Source organism: Micromys minutus (genome assembly GCF_963924665.1).
Source record: "Micromys minutus genome assembly, chromosome: 1".
Taxonomy (NCBI): domain Eukaryota; kingdom Metazoa; phylum Chordata; class Mammalia; order Rodentia; family Muridae; genus Micromys; species Micromys minutus.
The window spans coordinates 252,140,239-252,157,839 of NC_137969.1; the positions used below are offsets into that span (position 1 = coordinate 252,140,239).

At 51.8% G+C, this 17,601-nt stretch overlaps 1 protein-coding gene across 1 annotated transcript; it reads left to right on the forward strand.

Annotated features, from left to right (window-relative positions):
* Window positions 1–1,051: 1,051 nt before the first annotated feature.
* DIO3 (iodothyronine deiodinase 3) lies at window positions 1,052–1,966 on the forward strand (the record flags this gene model as incomplete). The annotated part of the gene is made up of 1 exon (XM_080916087.1): window positions 1,052–1,966. The coding sequence occupies one exon, from the start codon at window positions 1,052–1,054 to the stop codon at window positions 1,964–1,966; it is 915 nt and encodes a 304-aa protein (XP_080772213.1).
* Between the last annotated feature and the right edge of the window lie 15,635 nt (window positions 1,967–17,601).

Here is a 17,601-nt window from a genome sequence, read left to right on the forward strand (position 1 = left end):
AACAGCTACCCCTAGTGGGAGAGCCGCCCGGGGCCGGCGCCGCCCCGCGCCCACTGCCCCGCGCCCCGCGCCCGCAGCGCCCCGCGCCGAGGGCGTCCCAGAGCCGGCCGAGGGCGAGGCCCGGCGTCCTTTCCGCGACTCTCCAGGTCTCTCCAGCCGGGCGCCAGCCCACCCGCGGACCCTGCCCTCTGCACCTCCGGGCTGGAGCCTAGGGGCCGCTGACCCAGGAACCGCGGCGCCCGGAGGGAGCGAGATGGGACGGGGCGGGCGCGGCGCGGACTGGGGCGGCGCGCGGCAAGCTCGGGCAGCGGCGGGGGGCGCGGAGCGCGGTGTGCGTGGCGGGGCGGTGCGGGGGGCGGCCGTGTGCGAGGCGCGAGTGTGAGCGCGCGCGGGAGGCGGGCGGACGGGCTGCGGCAGTCGAGCGGCGCCCGCGGGCGAGCGGGGAAGGCGGCGGGAACCCAAAGTTGCCTCCTCGCGGGCCCGCGTCCCCGGCGGGGCTACAGCCGGGGACCGGCCGAGCGGCGGCCGCAGACCTGGACTCCCGCCGTACCTGGGCAGCGACCCCGCACGAGCGGCGGCAGCGTGGGCGGCGTTGGCGGCGGCGGCGCGCGGGAAGCGAACCGGAGCTCCGGCGCGGCGCTGCGGCCGCCGGGGAACTCAGCTCAGGTGCGCGGCGAGGAGGGCGCGGGCTGGGACCCGCCCGCTGAGACCTAGGAGATGTGAGAGGCTTGCGCGGTCTACATCATTGCCACCACCGACTGCCTGGTCCTGAGATCGGGCTCCTAGTCCCTAGCCACAGCGGCCTCGGGGTCCCCCGCCCCTAAGAGCTGGTTGCGGGGATCAGGCCCGCCTCTGCCAGCCCCGGGACGCACCGCTCCACCCTCAACCAGCCTGCGCCCGCCCTCGACCCAGGATTTCTGGGGCATTGGCCGCGCCTCTGGGTGATCCCTCCGGGCTCAAGTTGCAAGGGGGCGGGCCCCGGTCGGAGGTGGAGTCTCCCGCCAATTCAAGCTTTGACTATAAATTGAGCTCCCTGAGAACCGAGGACCAGATGCCTCGCCAGGCCGCCTCGAGGTTGGTGGTCGGAGAAGGTGAAGGGCCCCCGGGGGCTTCGGGGCCCGCGGCCACCATGCTCCGCTCCCTGCTGCTTCACTCTCTGAGGCTCTGCGCCCAGACCGCCTCGTGCCTCGTGCTGTTCCCGCGCTTCCTAGGCACGGCCTTCATGCTCTGGCTTTTAGATTTCTTGTGCATCCGCAAGCATTTCCTGCGCCGTCGCCACTCTGACCATCCCCAGCCCGAAGTAGAGCTCAACAGTGAAGGCGAAGAGATGCCCCCTGACGACCCACCCATCTGCGTATCGGACGACAACCGTCTGTGCACCATGGCCTCTCTCAAGGCCGTGTGGCATGGCCAGAAGTTGGATTTCTTCAAGCAGGCCCATGAAGGTGGCCCAGCGCCTAACTCAGAGGTCGTCCGGCCTGATGGCTTCCAGAGCCAGCGCATCCTCGACTACGCACAAGGGACCCGCCCGTTGGTGCTCAATTTTGGCAGCTGTACCTGACCACCGTTCATGGCGCGGATGAGCGCCTTCCAGCGCCTGGTCACCAAGTACCAGCGCGATGTTGACTTCCTTATCATCTACATCGAGGAAGCCCACCCATCCGACGGCTGGGTCACCACAGATTCACCCTATGTCATCCCACAGCACCGCAGCCTGGAGGACCGTGTCAGTGCAGCAAGGGTACTTCAGCAAGGCGCACCTGGCTGTGCTCTGGTCCTGGACACCATGGCCAACTCCAGCAGTTCCGCATATGGTGCCTATTTTGAGCGTCTCTACGTCATCCAGAGCGGCACCATCATGTACCAGGGGGGCCGTGGCCCCGACGGGTACCAGGTGTCTGAGTTGCGCACTTGGTTGGAGCGCTATGATGAGCAGTTACATGGTACTAGGCCACGTCGATTCTAAATAGCCAAGGGACAAATGACTGAATTCGGTGGGCTGGGTCTTCCGGGCCTTCGAAGATCATGTGCAAATGCTCCAGAGGAAGTCACGGTTGTGGGGTGGGGGGTCCCCACGGCACAGATGAGCACGGCCACAGAACTTGGGCTGAGTCTGGCTAACTTGAGACTCTGCTGTAGTGACTCCCCTTTTCGTACTTCTTGGCTTGCTCTCAAGAGCATTGCTGTGGCTCGAACAGGCAGCTCTGTCCCTGCTGGAGTTTACCTGCTGGACTTTTGGACACCTGCTCCCCAGCGCTGCTTCAGCAAAGCGCAATTGTCCCCAGCAGCTCACAATTAGGACTTGTTGGCCACGCCCGCGCGCGCGCGCGCGCGCTCTGAGCGCAGCTGGGTTCCAGCAGCGCCTCAGGCTCTAGCTAGTTGCCTGGCACCCACCTGTCGAGCGCAGGGAGTCCTGCTGCTTTTGTGTTTATTTCTTATCCCTGGGTTGGGGGAGGGGCTCAAGATAGGGAAAGGGTGGGCAGGGTAATTTCCCCGCCTAGCTTTGGGTGCGCTGGAGCCCCGGCTGCTGATGACGGACCGCCTCTAACTGGGCTTGACCACGGGTCGGCTCTGAATTGCAGAGGGGCTCGAAACGGCGCCTAAAGTAAGAGGGGGAGAGTGCTCTGGGTTCCACGGGGAACCGTCAAAAACAGGGTGGAAGAGGGACATGGTAAGGGGTGGGCTTCAGGACCAAAGGAAGTGGCTTGGGACATTGGCGAGGTTCGCAGGTCCCCAAGAAGGAGGCTATAACTCCTTGGAGAAGGGATTAGTTGGAAAACAAGGAGATGGGAAAGAGCCTGGGAGTTCTAGGCAGAAAGAGCGGGTTGTGGGGTGGGGTGAAGACAAGTCAGTGAATGTTGTGTTGGAAGCATTCCTTGTGTATAAACTTTTAAGCTACAATAATAAAGACTTGAAGAAAGTTGCTCTAATTGCCTTTGGCCCGTTTATTTTTCTCGTGTCTTTGAAAACCAAAAAGAACTAAACACAAATTTCTCCCTTGCATCCCCATAGTGACTCTAGGGGAAAGCGGGGGCGGGGAGTGGGGGGAGAGCCCAGGCCCTGCGGGGAAGGGGGGAGCAGGATGTGGTTGGAGGATCCCTGGGATAGCAGAAGCTCTTACACGTGCCACACCTGGCCAGAAGAAGACCCAGGATGCAGAGACCATGAGGAGATTGTCTAGGCAAGGGGTCCTCATGTGCCATGACGCGCGCGCGCGCGCGCGCGCGCACACACACACACACACACACACACACACACACACACGGGGAGGGGAGGGACAGAGAAAGACAGTAGAACAACCACAGCGTATTCAAACTTCTCCAGCTGCTTTGGGTAGTGTGAGGAGAAGGGTGCTATGTAGGGCGAGCCTCTAGACCTCCAAGGTTTGCCCCCTGGGTTGTCATTGCGCTCCTGGCCCAGCTCTGGTGGCAGTGCCACACCTTGTTTCCCACCGTTCCTCCAGGTTGCTGGGAGGTACGACCAGAAAGGCGCTTAGGGCACAGGGGCTTCATTACTCAGGCACAGGTCCCACAAGCTCCCACAGCTGGGTCGGGGATGTTTGGGGTGTGCCCATGCCCGGGACATCCATCCTCCTGCTTGCCAAGTCTCAGGCAAACCTCACTGCCGCCCACCCCTCACCCTGCTAAGGGGTGAGAAACAGGGAAGGGGAGGAATATGAGAAAGGGGGCAGAGGAGGGTGGGGAGGGAGGTCGCGGCAGCTGGGACCCATCCCTGTGCAGCCGTGGCCAGGCGCTCCTGCGCTAAGCTCGCCCTAGATCTTTCCCCATACAGCTTTGGGACTGAGTTGAAGGAAGCTCCCAGAACACAAGAGATCAGCTCTCCCTGCACCTCACTTTGCTGGCGGCATTTTAGCAGAAAAAGTGAGATGAACAGAGAAGGGGGGCCTGAGGTCAGAATTGAGGGCCGGAATAAAAGAGCAGTGAACTCAGGGCCGTCAGAACCTGTTGGGGGGAGGGGGCTGAAGGACGTTTGACACACTTCTTAGGACACAGTGCGTGTGGGTGAGTGGGGACGCAGGGACGCGAAGACAGGATAGATGGAAGACAGGTGCCCAGCCAGCTTATCCCCCGATTCCACGGGCACCCCTACCCCAACGCCCTTCCTGGAAAACCCTTGGAACTGACACCCTAACATCGGTGACTTATTTTTTATTTTTTGCTTTGAATACTTCAATTGAAAAATAACTTTTAAGGGGAAAAAAAATCAGCACAGATGGTATTTCTGCGTCCCCACCCCACCCCCCGCGCGCACTTCTCATCCCGAAACCTCAGGAAGAATAAAAACAGAGAACGCGGCAAGGCCGCCGCCTGGAGCTGGCCAGGACCCGCCCTAAGAACGCAGTTGCCTTGCTAAGGCTCGGTAGGCTAATCCGGGTCCCCACTGAGGGTCTCCTAGGGCAGAGAAAGTAACCCATTCTCAGGATGTGATCCGCGACGGTAGGCTTTCCTAGGCGTCCACACCTCAGCTGAGAGAGCTCTGCACCGAGCACCCCAGAGGTTCCTGCTCACCCTCAACCCCAACTCCAGCTCCAAAGAGTCTCAATACCCTTCTTCCCTTTCATTTCTCTTCCTTCACTCTTCCTCCCCACCCCCTTTCCTGAAGAAAAAAAAAAGGAGGAAAACCTCCCTTTCTTATTAAAATAATGCGTGCTCATTACAGAAAACAAAGAAGAGCCTGGAAGGAGGGGGGGACCTGAGTCGCGGTGACTCCGCTGCCTGTGTACCAGTTGCCACGAGTAAACACAGATCTTAAAAGCAAAGGCAAATCCCGCCTTTGAGGCTCAACTTTTAACTTTTGCCCACCTTGCCTCTTCTGCCTCCTTTCTGTATGGATAACTAAGGTTTGAACCCCATCACAGCACATGGCGAGAAGGAGAGCCAGGGACATCAGTCTGAGTGGGCACTCCCAAAGCTAGGTATGGTTTCTTAATGTCCACAAAATATGAGTGAGCAGCCTTCAAGGGGCTATGCCCTGTCCCCCCCCCCCCCATCGTACACTTCCTAATGTGAAATGGCCAAGTCAGCACTGGGGACCATCTACAGATACGTGCGCTTTGTAACCTGCCTTTCAGAAGAATCTGATTGGAATCGGGTTTTTTTTTTGTTGTTGTTGTTGTTATTTTGTTTTGTTTTGTTTTGTTTTTGTTTATTTGGTTTTTTTTTTTTTTTTTTTTTTTTTGGATTTTCCTGATGTGACTTCCTTCTTTATCTTTAAGACACAGAGATGGCACCCAAGCTTACTCTCCACATTGAATGTTAAGGAGGGAACATACAGAGGACCTCAGAATCCTGGCTGAGGGGGGTTGTCTGACTGAACATCAGGACCCAGCCATGGACAGGGAAATCAAGTCTCCCTCCCAGTCAGGCAAGGTGAAGGACTGAAATAGAACAAGCCCAACAAAAATACCAGTGTGTGCTTTGCCCAGGAATGAGGGTCCTGTGGTGTTCTGCAACTTACTGGGGGGGGGGACAGCAGAGAGTAAGGGAAGGGGGAGGGACAGAGAGAGAGGGAGGGCTGAGAGGGAGGAAGGGAGAGAGAGGGAAAGGAGGAGAGAGAGAGAGAGAGAGAGAGAGAGAGAGAGAGAGAGAGAGAGAGAGAGAGAGAGAGAGAGAGAGAGAGAGACCCTGCCCTGAAATGCGAGCAAGGCAACTAACTCTTGGGATGTCAAAAATGGAAGTGTTTTCAAGCCCTGACCTGAACCTCAATCCTCTCCTGTGAAGTCCGGGGCAGCATCTGTGACCTGCCAGGGGTGTCTTCCTAAACATATTATTTTGCATAATCACTATGGTGTGTGCCACTCAGGGATGTATCTTCCATAACTGGGTTTGATAACCGCCCACCCACCCCACATGCTTCTCTCAGGCCCTTTCCTCCAGCAGCCCCCTCCACTGACAATCCATCTGGTCTGAGCAGGTCTGTGCCTGCAGACTCTGACTGGATTCATCCTGTCATCTAACTGCCCCTCCCCCAGGAGGCAGTATTTCACTCTGTCCTCTAGAAATGCTGAAATTCATGTTCGCTGAGTGGGGGGGGGTGAGTGGTAATGCCTGTCCTTTTGACTGTTTCCTTCCTCTTTGCTGCTTCAGATGTCCCCAGAGGTGCAGGGCAGGCTTAAGCTATACTCCAGCCTCCAACAGCAAGGAAGGGAGAAAAGTTGTTAAGGAGGTCATAAAAGGGGGTCTTGCTTGCCTTGTAAGGGCAGAGATCTGCCCGAGAGTGTGTGGAAGGGGGTTGGGGGCTGGTACCCCTGGGAGAAAAAGCACAGCCAAGGAGCTTGAGAATACAAGTCCATCCACACAGCAGGATATCTTCTGCAGGGCTGCAGTGGAGGAGGGGCACGTTAGCTGGTGAGCCTTTGGAGACTGGAATTTCAGACAGGGAAAAGGGCACTTGTCAGAAGGGAGAGTTGAAGTTGGAGTAGGGCATACCTATGCCCCCACCACAGAAGGATTCTGGTCTCTGAGAGCAGCTCTGCTCTAGGGTTGACCTAAAGGAACAATGTATATAGGTGGGTAAAAGAGTAGTAGGTGGGTGCCAAAGGTCAGGACCCTCCCCTCCTCTACCCACAAGGGGGTTTACTCAGGACTGGGCACAAAGCCAACACTTCCGAAGACATGCTGGCTGGGGACAGGATGAAGGTGGTCACAGCCCCATTTCCTGGATGAAGAGAGTGAGGCCACATGTGCCAGGCCAGGCAGAATATTTGATGTCTGGACTGTTACCTTCTACATTCCTACACTAAAGGCCTCACCTCCTGTTTCTTAGAACATGACCTTATTTGGAGATCAGACCTGGAAAGAGGTGATCATGTTAAAATGAGATCATTAGGGTGGGCCCTAATCCAACCTGAAGTCCTCCTAAGATTAGGATATAGAGGCACACAGAGGAAAGGCCATATAAGGACAGGGTGAGAAGGGTCCATTAGCCAGTCAAAGCTATTTTCTTTGACTTCTAACCCAGCTGGGGCTACAGCAGCCCCAAGAAGTGGCTTGTCATCCCCCATTCCTGGGGTTTAACTCCTGATTCCTCCCCATAGGACTTGAGGTTAGTGTGGGGCTGAGGATCCACACCCTCAGGGCACTGAGTCCGGGTTGAGTGCTGAGTTTAATGTTCTTTTTAAAATATCTGCAAAGACGAGTGCTCACACAGCTCTAGAAAACTCTACCGGAGGTAGGCACAGTACTCCACTCTGTGTAGGCGGAATTCTCACTGTTTTCTTGCTTTCTTCTTATTGCTTATCTGTAGCCTGTGATTTTTTTTTTTCCTGTAATGAACTCGTATTGCTCTTATGACAGAAAATTTCAACTAAAAACAGCAAAAGTGGGAGCTGTCGCCTGGGACCAGGAGGGAAGGGCATGGGGAAGGCACAGGTGTGGCTGGTGGGCTCAGGGCCAGGCCTGGGGAAAGGGTGCTGTGGTGGGAGGTAGGCAGGCCAGTAGGCCAGAAAGGAAAGGAAGGATCAAGGAAGGGGGAGGGAAGGGGAGGAGGAAAAGAAGGGAGGAGGGGAGGGAGAGAGGCTGATAAATGACAGGACAAACAGTTAAATTTAAATTTCAGCTAAACAAAAAACAATAGTTCAGTCACAGTGTGTCCCATACATTGCACGGAATATTCTTATACTAAAGACAATTCCTTACTTTGTTGTTTACCTGATATCAAAAGGAAATGGGGACATCTCAAGTTGTTTGTTTCCCATTGCAGTCTGGAAGATCTCTAGCTCCAGTCTCCCAGGAGTGATTAGATCCTGTCAATTGGCAGAGAACACCAAACTCTCTGGAGATATTCTGGGAATGTGAAGCCAACAAAGAATGACCACAGCATATACGGGCTCTGCAGAGTCCCCTGCAAAACAGCAAGACCCATGCTCTTTAAACAGAGCATCACCAACAACACAAAGAGAAACTCTGTCCTCTCACAAGGTGCCTCAACGTGTCATTTGCTATTTTATGTCATTCTGCAGAAACAAAAGGTAACCTTTGACTCCTTGTGAAATGTATTGCCATTAGCCAAACAGTGTTACTATTACATTAATGTCATGGGATATAAATGTGTCTATATTTGTATATTAGCATTAGTCTTGGTTCTGAAAAAACAGAGCCACCAGGAGCCAGACAGACAATTAGAGGTATAGTATAAGGAATGGGCTCCTAGAGAAGACCCTGAAGCCAGAGGCTACAGCAGAAGAAAAAGCAAATGAGACAGAGTTTAAATAAAAAGCTAGTGCAAAGAAAGCTGTCAGCAGAGGGAAGAGGCGGGAGAAGCATTTATAAGACACACAAAGGCTTATGAAGCAAAAACTGAGGCTGGAGAAAAGGCTCAGTGGTTAAGCTTGCTGCTCTTCCAGAGGACCTAAGTTTACTTCCCAGCACCATGTCAGGGAGCCCACATGATCTGATGCCTCTGCCCTCCACTGGCATCTGCACGAGTACACACACACACACACACACTCACACAGAGAGAGAGACAGACAGACAGACAGAGAGACAGAGAGAGAAAGAGAAAATCAAAAGTAATATAAATATGTATCATTAAAAATTACAATGGTAAATATATGATTACAAGTTTTATATTTTTAATATTTAAAACATATAAGAAAGTTAAACTATTCAATGGAAAAAAAGAACAATTGGATTTTAAAATAAGCAAAGGACCTTTGTGATAGTTTCTCTTGACTGTCAACTTGGCTAGATTTGGGATCACCCAGGAGACAAGCCCCTGGAACTCTCTGTGACAGTGTTTCCAAAGCAGTTACCTGAAGAGGAGATTAACTCTTCTGTTGGTAGTGCTATTGTCCCAAGGGCTGGGGTCCCAGACTGCATAAACTGGAGAAAGCAAACAGCATAGTATCCTCCTCTGTGTGTCCTGAGTGCAGATACAATGTAACCAGTGTCTTAGTCAGGGATTCTGCACAAACATCAGGACCAAAAAGCAAGTTCGGGAGGAAAGGGTTTATTCAGCTTACACTTCCACATTGCTGTTCATCACCAAAGGAAGTCAGGACTGGAACTCAAGCAGGTCAGGAAGCAGGAGCTGATGCAGAGGTCATGGAGGGATGCTACTTACTGGCTTGCTCCCCCTGGCCTGCTCAGCCTGCTTTCTTATAGAACCCAGATCTACCAACCCAGGCATGGCACCACCCACAATGGGATGCCCCTCCCCCCTTGATCACTAGTTGTGGAAATGTCTTAAGGCTGGATCTCATGGAGGCATTTCCTCCATTGAGGTTCCTTTCTCTGTGATAACTCCAGCTTGTGTCAAGTTGACACAAAACCAGCTGGTACACCCAGCCACCTCACACTCACCTCATGCCCTTTTCACTGTGATGTACCCTGCTCTCAAAACTCCTACCAAAGTAAGCCCTTCCTTCCTACCCTGCTTCTCTCGGGCATTTTGTTACAGTAGTGAGCAAAGCAACTTAGTATAGACTGGAGTAGACATCTCGTGGAGGAAGATATTTAAATGTTCCCCCAAGGCATTTCTAAAGATGTTCAGCATCACTGATCATTAGAGAAACGCACACAGGGAGATGGTAGCCTATGCCTGCTAAGAAGGCTGCTATCAGGAGCCAGGATATAGTTGGTAAAAGTCTGGGGAGAGTCTGAGTTCACTCCCAGACACCATGCTGAAAAGCCAGGTGTGGTAATAAGCACTGCAAAGGAGGCAGACAGGGCAGAGCCCTTGGACTCATGGCCAGCCAGCCCAGCCTTCTTGATGAGTTTTCAGGTAAGTGGGGGGGGGGGAGGCTCCTGAAAAACAACATCTAAGGTTGTGTGTGTGTGCTTGCACACACACACACACAAAACTGATCAGATAAAGATGTTGGAGAGTGTGGAGAAAAGAGTACTGTATAGTTGTGGGAACGGGCACTGGTATTGAGAAAAAACCGTATCTAGGTTCCTCAAGGAGTTATGAACAGAACCACCCTGTGACCCAGCGATCCTGGGTCGAGGTATGAATCCATGAGAAATGAAGTCCATGCATACAGCAACAACGTTCACAGCAGCTGAGATGTGGGTCCTTCAAAGTATTCACCATCCCTGGGTAAATGGTGAGGAAACACACCTTACCTTGGGCTGATAAGATAGCTCAGTGGGCTTTCCACCAAGCCCGGTGTGGTCTGGTCGTTTGAATAAGAATGACCCCTACAGAATTATATAGGTGTGGCCTCGTTGGAGTGGGCGTGGCCTTTAAGAGGAAATATGTCTCCGGGAGTGGGCTTTGAGGTTTCAAAAGCCCTTGCTAGTTGCTCCCTCCCCCCTCTCCCTGATCCCTCCCTCCTCTCCACTCTGCCCTTCTCCCCTCCCCCCTCTCCCCTTTCCCTCTGCCTGCCTGCTTGTGACTCAGAATGTAATTCTCAACTACTTCTCCAGCAAGATGTCTGCCTGTCTGCCACCATGCTCCCTGTCATGATGATAATGGACCAAGCCTCCGACACTGTAAGCCAGCCCCAGTTAAATGCTTTGTTTTGTAAGAATTGCTATGGTCCTGGTTTCATATGCTCACTGAATAGAACAGTGACTATGTCACCTGGTCACTTGAATTCCATCCCTGGGGTCCACACGGATGAAAAACAGCTATGACAAGTTGTTTGCCAATCTCCACACACGCTGGCACATGTGAAGTCACACACAATGGCACATGTGAAGACACACACACACACACGTGCACACATGACTAAGGCAACTCTTACAAGAACAATATTTAATTGGAGCTGACTCACAGATTCAGATGTTCAGTCCATTTATCATAGAGGCAGGAACATGGCAGCTTCCAGGCAGGCATGGAGCAGGAGCTGAGAGTTCTGCATCTTGTTCTGAAGCGAAACAGGAGAGACTATTCTCAGGCAGCTAGGAGGAAGGTCTCAAAGCCCACCTCTTCAGTGACATGCTTCTTCCAACAAGACCACACCTCCTAATAGTGCCATTACTTGGGTCAAGCATATGCAAACCACCACACCAAATAAACAAGAAAAAAAAAAAAAGAAACACATACAGACACTCAGACACACACATTTGCACACACAGAAAACCCATAAAAATCAAAATTGAAAACTGTAATATACAAGCAAAAGATTTTTTTTTTAATTAAAAAGGAAGTTCTGTAGAAAGAAGACTACTTTGACTTTAAGGGCAGCGGCATGGGGTGTTGATGAGAAGGCAGATCTGGTTTTCACATGCTGAGCCTGTGGGTTCCGTGCAAGTCCAGTCCCTGCTTGGGATGGGGTCAGAATCACCTATGAGTCACACCTGTGGATGCATCTGTGCGGATGTTTCCAGAGAGGTTTCTCGGCAGGGGGAAAACACACTCTAAATGTGAGTGGCTCCTCACATTCGCTTGGATCCTGGACTGAACCAAAATAAATAAATAAATAAAAATCCAGCTGAGAACCATCTCTCTCTGCTTCTTGACTAGATGCAATGCCACTTGTCGCTTCACACTCCTGCCACATGGCTTCCCCAGGGTGGACTATGCCCTCAAACTGTAACCCATCCCTCCTTCCTTCCTGTTTTCCTTCCTTCCTTTTTCTTCTTTTCCTTTTTCCTTCTTCCCTTCCTTCCTTTCTTCTTTCCTTCCTTCCTTCCTTTTCCCCCTCTCCCTTTAAGTTGCATCATCAGGTACTTCATTGCTATGACAACAGTGACTGGTGCCCTGCCCAGGGAGAAACAGGATGAGCATTGCCTTACTTGGCCTCTTATTCCACTCAGGCCCTCGGGCAGCTGGGTGAGGGCACCCCAGGGAGGGAATATATTTCACTCCGCCTACGAAGTCAGACTCCAGTGAACCCATCCAGAAATGTGCTCCAGAACATAAGCGCCCACAGAGAAGAGTTATCTGGGCACTCTGTGGAGGCACACAGTTAGCTGCCGAGGTGTCGGTGTGTCCAATCACCTCTCCAGTCCTAGAGATGAATCTAGCTCTTTCGTCTGTGTTTAGGCTTATCTGAATGAAGCACTTATTTTTGTATCTGGTTCTGCAGATGCATTTTATCCTCAGCAACACGGCAGAGATGCAACAGGTCTCTGGCCTAACTGTGGCACAATGGTTCCTGCACATCTGAGCAGCGCTCCGTCTTCTGTGTATAGCAAGGATGGAGCCTGAAGATGACCTTTGCTTTGACCTTCACCCAGTCTTCTGTGGCACCCATTATAGAGCAGGTGACAGAAGGACCCTGGTACCCACAGCTCACTGGATTCAACTCACCTGAACTCTTAGCTCACCTACATCACACCAGAAGACTCCAAAGCCTGTGACCCCTGGCTTTGATTTGGGTTTGGCGGCCTCTCACTGAGCAGCTTCTTACTACACTTGAATGAACCCTGGGCCAAACTCTATAAGAACAAAAGTGACTGGGCCATTCACTACAGTGCTCCTGGATTTTGATGTCCTAGGGGACCAAAACCAAAGGCAGAGGAAGGCACCAGGAAGAAGAACCCATGAAACCTGTGACCAGTTAGGATGCAGGAATGCATGAGTATGTATGTGCATGTATGGACTTAGGTAATATCTACATATCTGTGCTTGTATGTGCCTGAGCCTACAACTTCCCTCCCCAGGCCCTCAGTGAGCTCCTTGACACCCAGCAAGTGAAAATGAAACCCATACTTGGGAAGAGGGAAGCAGGGAGGGTCCTCAAGGAGATGATAGAAAGATGTGGATAGAACCTTGGCAGCGAGGAGCATCATTTTTTTAGTTAGGGTTTTACTGCTGTGAACAGATACCGTGACCGAAGCAAGTCTTATAGATGACAAGATTTCACTGGGGCTGGCTGACAGGTTCAGTCCATTATCATAAAGGTGGAAGCATGGCAGCATCCAGGCCAGCATGATGCAGGAGGAGCTGAGAGTTCTACATCTTTATCTCAAGAAAACCAGGATCAAACTGGGAATTCTCAGGAAACTAGGAGGAAGATCTCCAAGCCCACTCCCACAGTGAAACACTTCCCTCAAACCTTCTACTAGTACCAATCCCTAGGCCAAACATACCGAAGCCATCACAATCATCCTGGCAAGTTTAGCCACCACAGGAAAGTCCTTAAGGGAAAAGGCAGGATGAAAGGTATGGCTGGGTAGTAACCCATGAGGGAGCTGATCTTTGAAGATCCTGAGAGGTGCAGGAAGGTGCTATGGGATAAGCAGAGGAGTGTAGTGGACAAGCCCTAATCCAGAGCACCTGTTCCTAATGGCTCTATTGGATGCTGGTGGCTAATAAACTAGGAAGATGATGCATTGGCTTCCAGTTCCACCCACACCACAGCCCTGCCCCCCCCCGACCTGGATGAACTTCCTCTTCCTTCTTTGGGACAGCTAGACCCAGTCACACTGACCTGCACAGAGCTCAGGGTTGGGCACCGCTGGGAGAACCACCCCAGGGAGCTGCCTTGAGAATCTTCCCCAGGCCCAGCTGCTCTGAATGAGCTACTACCATTCTGGTCCCCTTAACCCTACCCTTACCCCAAGAGAAAGCCTCCAGCCACCTCTGCCCATGTACACAGACCCACATCCACAGCTGTCCCATCCATTGGCCCACCCTCTTCTAACATGTCACAAAACCACAATATACACAGTAAGGAATACACGGGCAATCCCATCCTGATATGTTCTCCTGGTTGAAGACCTAAATGTTTTTCATCTCCTTGGATCCATCTGTACACTCGGCACAATGCCCAGGAGGGTTGTCCACAAGCTCACCCCATAACCATAAGCAAAAAGGACATAGGAGAGGAAAGGACCAAGGGGAGCACCTCTGAGGCCATCCATTTCTTAGACAGTGCTCATTCCTTGCCTGAACTGTGCCAACCCTGAAACCTGCCCTATGGAGATGTCATGAGTACACTTTGTTAGAAACTTAGACAAACACATTTGCATATTTTTAAAATGTCAGAATTTATCAAATAACGATAAATCCATGTGGCAGTCAAAATGGCAGCAATTTGCTAGATACCCACACGGGTTCTTTTATTCTAACCTTAATTATTAATATTAGGTCTCAGATCAAACAGTACACATGATATAACGTGTGTGTGTGTGTGTGTGTGTGTGTGTGTGTGTGTGTGTGTGTTACAGAATGGCTACCAAGGGTTCAAGAGGGAGAGAGGTTCAAATTCCTGAGCTCGGAAACCAATGTGCTATAAGATAGTTTCTGGATGGAGAATAAGGAACCCAAGCTGAACTGCTGGGAAGATGCTGTTGAATTGTGTTGGCTGTGAGTCAGGCCACTGCCTGTCACAAGCTTGAGAGCAAGTCTAACTGCAGAGGAAAAGGAGTCAGACTGGGTGGAGATGAGGGAGGAACAGGCAGACAGATGGACGGCAGGCACAGACGGGTGAATGGCAAACCACATCAACAGCAGAGGTGAAATCCCAGGACAGTCAACCATAGGTTGGTGGAGGCCGTCAGCATCCCAATACCAGGTCCTCTTCTTACATGCTTTCTTCTGCCTCCTGTACCCAGTGAACTTGAGGCTTCAGTGATGTGCTAAAATACCATGCTTCTGCAGTCTCACTAGACCCTTATAAATCCATAGCGTGGCAATCTTTCCACTCACAGGAACATAGCATCTATCAGTTGGTGCTGGAAAGATGCTCCTGTTCACATATCAACCTGAGCACCGTCCTTCTCCATCTATAAAAAGGAGTCAAAACCTGCTCGGGAAATGGCGTTTCTCAGGGAAAGGTACAGTCTGAAATGACGGCTGTGTGCAATACAGAGAGTAACTAAGAACCAGGCAGGCACTGCCCAATCTCCACAGAGAACAAGGCTTGCCAGATCCTGGCCTAGGAGCCCACACCCACCTCAATAGCCATCGGCAAAAGGTAAGTTTTGGTTGTCGAGAATCCAGGTAAAACTTTAGATAGTATGACATGTGACCATCGCTCCAACCTGGAAGGGATTTTAAATGACTTTGACCTGAGTTCTCAGGCTCCAGGGGGTTCTGCACCCCGCCTCACCTGGGGTCCCTCCTGCGGTTCAGTGGAATCACCTTCCACTTCCTACTTATTCACAACCCCCCAGCTGCAGGCTGGGGACGCCCCCAGACTATGGCAAAGATGCCTGAATGTGTCTGTCCATGTGACCTGGGACTCTTTGGAGAGAGTAGGCCAGGTTCTTAGAGTGAGTACCCCAACTGAGCCAGTTTGTGGCGTTTTAGTGGTAGAACTCCAGAAGTTCCACGGGGTCTCTCCTGCATACTGGGTATGTCTAAGCCAACCCAGAGGTCAGCCTGCTCCTAATGGAGGACATGGACCCTAACATTTGACAGGAGAGTGGCAGGGCAGTGCCATGAGAAACGTATGGCAGCCACCTTTGGAGACAGCGGTCTACCACAGTCAGGCCAAAGAAGTTAAGCAACTTACATGGTTATCAGAGAAGACACGGGACATGCTGACCAACCAGAGGGAAGCAGAGAGCCCAGTGCACACCAACAGGATGTCCAAAAGGGGTGTCAGGAGTCAGTGGGCTGCAAAGTTAACCCGGCTGAATGAATGAGGACATCATACTCATGTCACACAGCATACATTAAGACATGAGACACCACTGGTGGGCATGTCAAGTGGCACAGAGCCTACAAATTCCATCTCATACACAGACCCAAAATAGTTCAAAGTAAGGTTTCAAGGAAGTATCTGCACACCTGTACTAAGGGCAGCATTATTCATGATTAGTAAAAATACGGACGTCACGCAGTGCCCATCAACAGGTGGCTGGGTACCCGTGGTGCTGCAGAGCCGGGGAGGGGGAAGGAATGTTGTTCAGCCTTGAAAGGAATGAAGAGCCACCATTTGCCACATGGATGGACCATAAGAACAGGATGCTGAGTTCGAGAAGCCAAGCACAATGGGCAGGTGCGATCTGATCTCACTGGCACGGGTCTTCAAAGTCATCAGACTCACAGAAAATAGAATGATGTTTTCCTGGGCAAGAGAGAATAGGCTAGAGGTCTCCTTCTGGAAGAGACCATATTCTTCCCATGGTGTGAGCTTCTCCTCTCCAATGTCTGTGTCCTCTACGAGGAGCCAAGCTGACCTCTGGATGGTATAGAAATACCCAGTATACAGGAGCGATGCAGTGTAATTTCTGGGATTCTACCATAAAAACACCACACACTGGCTCACTCGGGGTGCTCACTCTAAAAATCTGGCCTATGCCTTCCAAAGAATCCCAGATACGTGGACAGACACATTCGGGCATTTCTGCTGCAGTTGGAAGGGTGGAGAGGGTGGGGGGAGTCCCCAGTCTGCAGCTGGAAACAGCCCTGGGGGTGTGAGAAAGTAGGATGCAGAAGAGGAAGCCTTCGTGAACCCTCCTGGAGACAAACAGCAATGCGAATGTGCCTGTGTGCCTGGACACGGTAAATATGGGGCTGGGGAGATGGCTCCGGAGGGCAAGAGCGCTTGCAGTGTGAGCACGAGGCCCAGGTTTGCAGCCCTAGAGCCTCTATGAGAGACACATGTACACACAACATGACTGTTTGCAATCCCGACTCCCCTACGGGAGATGGGAGTCTGAGACGGGAGAGCCCCTGGATACCCGTGGGCCAACTAACCTGACATCGGAGAGCAAGGTAGATGGTGAGGACCGACACCTAAGGCTCCACACAGGGCTATGCCCTCGGCACTCAGATGGTAGAGGTAGGAGGGGCAGGGTTTCAAGGTTAGCCTAGGCTACATCAGATTTGTCTCAGAAACAAAACCAGTAAACCTTATGGTGTATTATTTAATCATACATACTGTGTATATACACAAGTTTTTAACTAATTTATTGTGAGGTTTGACACCTGTGTAGATTGTTTTATATATTTAGAATTTTACACACACACACACACACACACACACACACACACACACACACACACACCCTTTTCTCACTAAGCACACTTTTTTTAAAAAATGCAACTCCACACTCTTGGGATGACAGAAAATACCACATCTAAAACGCAAACAGCAAGGGGAAGATCTGGGCATTCTCTAGAGCAGAATTTACATTACCTGCTGGCACGTGTGCCCGTTTCTCCAGGGTTTGGTCAGATGAGACAACCTGCTTCCTGTCCTGGCAGTGGAGCCCACAGCCTGCCCTTGATGGCCTCTGATGAAGTTGACCAGGGGGAGACCAAGTACAGGGTAGGAGGCAGGAGGAAGGGCAGATATAAGTTGGTCACCATCAGCATGGTTGCAGCCTGGCCATGTGCCTAAGGCCACAGTACCTTCTAAACAGCTCTCCATCCGATTCTCTAGCTCCTTTCTTGCTCCTGGATGCTTGGGGAGGCATGGTTTCCTCATGGCCACAGGCTGGACTCCAGGCCTGCCCGATGGGCTTCTCCTATGCCAACAGTCCCGTCGTTAACCTCCTTCCCACCCCTAGCTAGAGACGCCACATTCTGTCATCCAGAGGATAAAGCAGAACAAAAAAAAGCTGTCCTTTGTGCACAATGGCATAGAGCTATCATCCCAGCACTCAAGAGGCTGAGGCAGGAGGATCACAGTTATAACGTCAGCCTAGGCTGGGGGTAAGATCCTGTCTCAAAGAAAAAAAACAAACAAAAACCCAAGCAAAACAGACCAATGAACAGGAGGACAGGGTTGGT